Source organism: Colobus angolensis, unplaced genomic scaffold (genome assembly GCF_000951035.1).
Source record: "Colobus angolensis palliatus isolate OR3802 unplaced genomic scaffold, Cang.pa_1.0 Scaffold96, whole genome shotgun sequence".
In the NCBI taxonomy this organism is placed as follows: Eukaryota; Metazoa; Chordata; class Mammalia; order Primates; family Cercopithecidae; genus Colobus; species Colobus angolensis.
Window position 1 is genome coordinate 2,841,548 of NW_012123598.1, and position 2,092 is coordinate 2,843,639.

At 49.7% G+C, this 2,092-nt stretch overlaps 1 protein-coding gene across 1 annotated transcript in view; it reads left to right on the plus strand.

Annotated features, from left to right (window-relative positions):
- NLRP7 (NLR family, pyrin domain containing 7) overlaps positions 1 to 2,092 on the plus strand; it is a 33,105-nt gene that overhangs the window by 5,819 nt on the left and 25,194 nt on the right. Inside the window, exon 3 of the mRNA XM_011932591.1 lies at positions 498 to 668. Within this exon, the coding sequence (XP_011787981.1) occupies positions 498 to 668 (171 nt within the window). The remainder of the gene's footprint in view (positions 1 to 497; positions 669 to 2,092) is intronic.

Below are 2,092 nucleotides of genomic sequence, written 5' to 3' on the forward strand. Positions count from 1 at the left end.
GGCGTTTCATTGTGTTAGCCAGGATGGTCTCGATCTCCTGACCTCGTGATCCACCCATCTCGGCCTCCCAAAGTGCTGGGATTACAGACGTGAGCCACTGCGCCTGGCTTTAATTTTTGTATTTTTTGTGGAGTTGGGGTTTCACCATGTTGCCCAGACTGGTCTCAAACTCCTGACCTCAGGTGATTCTCTTGCCTCGGACTCCCAAAGTGCTGGGATTACACTTTGGGAGTGTAGCCACTGTGCCTGGCCTTCATTTTTGTATTTTTTGTAGAGATGGGGTTTCACCATGTTGCCCAGGCTGGTCTTGAACTCCTGACCTCGGGTGATCCCCCTGCGTTGGCCTCCCAAAGTGCTGGGATTACAGACATCAGCTGCTGTGCCTGGCCAAGAACTTCTAATAGTTTCTAAATGTGAAACAGCTTTTCGTTTATACATGTCTCTACACAATGTGAGGATTATTCACTCAAAGTGGAATCTCTTCTGCTTTTCCCTAGGATTAAAAACGTCACCCCTGACACTGCTTACCAGGACTTCTGTCTTGCTTTCATTGGGAAGAAGACCCTCACGCACCTGACGCTGGAAGGGCACGTCGAGTGGGAACGCACGATGCTGCTGCTGCTGTGTGATCTGCTCAGAAATCACAAATGCAACCTGCAGTACCTGAGGTGAGTCTCACGGTCTCAGCTCTCCCCAGTACCCAGAGTCCGCTGCACCATGTTGCTGGGGGATCTAGGAAAAAGGGTAACCACTTTGGATGCCGTCCCAGACGGGGAATGTATTCCTCAAACAGGCCTGTGTGGGGAGTCAGCCTCTCGTCTTTCCCCCGCCAGCTTGACTTCTGCGTTGCATAACCAGCTCTCGATGCAAAGAAACACCCAGAATTCTGTGCTGTGTTCCGGCTTTAGGGATGTGCTATTCCTGATTGTGGCTTGCCTACATGTTGGGATGGAGAGCAGCGGCCCCTAGCCTTTTCTGCAGTGGGGGCCAATTTTGTGCAAGAGAATTATTCCATAGACAGAGGTTCGGGGGTAGTTTTGGGATGAAACTGTTCAATCTCAGATCATCAGTCACTGAAGCTAATTGTTGGTGCCTGATCCCTATGCAGTGCTGTGATCCCAGCACTTTGGGAGTCTGAGGTGAATGGATCATCAATCTCAGATCATCAGGAGTTAGGTACTCACATGGAGCATGCAGCTTTCTCTGCACTCCTATGAGAATCTTTTTCTTTTTTTTTTAAGGGGGGGACGGAATTTTACTCTTGTCGCCAAGGCTGGAGTGCAGTGTTGCGATCTTGGCTCACAGCAACCTACGCCTCCTGGGTTTCAAGCGATTCTCCTGCCTCAGCCTCCTGAGTAGCTGGGATTACAGGCGCCCACCACCATGCCCGACAAATGTTTGTATTTTTAGTAGGGACGGGGTTTCACCACGTTGGACAGGCTGGTCTTGAACTTCTGACCTCAAGTGATCCACCTGCCTCGGCTTGCCTCGGCCTCCCAAAGTGCTAGGATTGCAGGCATGAGCCACTGTACCTGGCCAGGATAAAATTTTTATTTTGAGTATTAAGCATCAATTTGCCCCTTCTAGTCCCAGCTACACTGGAGGCTGAGGTGGGAGGATCATTTGAGCCCAGGAGACAGAGGTTGTGGTGAGCTGTGATCATGCCACTGCACTCCAGCTTGGGCAACAAAGCGAGATCCTGTCTCAAAAAAAATTTTTTTCCTCCCTACAAAATCATCCACACAGGCCGTTTTGGTGAAACATTGCACAGAATTGTATTACGGTCTCTTGGAGATGTGGCTGGATGTTACTCTAATGGCCATGGGGATACTTGAAGAAGCAGAGGAAAGATTAGATCTCTCCAATAATTCAGGCCAGGGTTGGAGACATGAGTAGAATGAGATAAACCAAAGACGTAACGTTTTGGGAAGTGAAGCAGAAGATGCTGATCTGAGCCGGGTGTGGTGGCTCACACCTGTAATCCCAGCACTTTGGGAGGCCGAGGTGGGTGGATCACCTGAGGTCAGGAGTTCAAGACCGGCATGGTCAACATGGTGAAATCCCATCTCTACTAAAAATACAAAAATTGGCG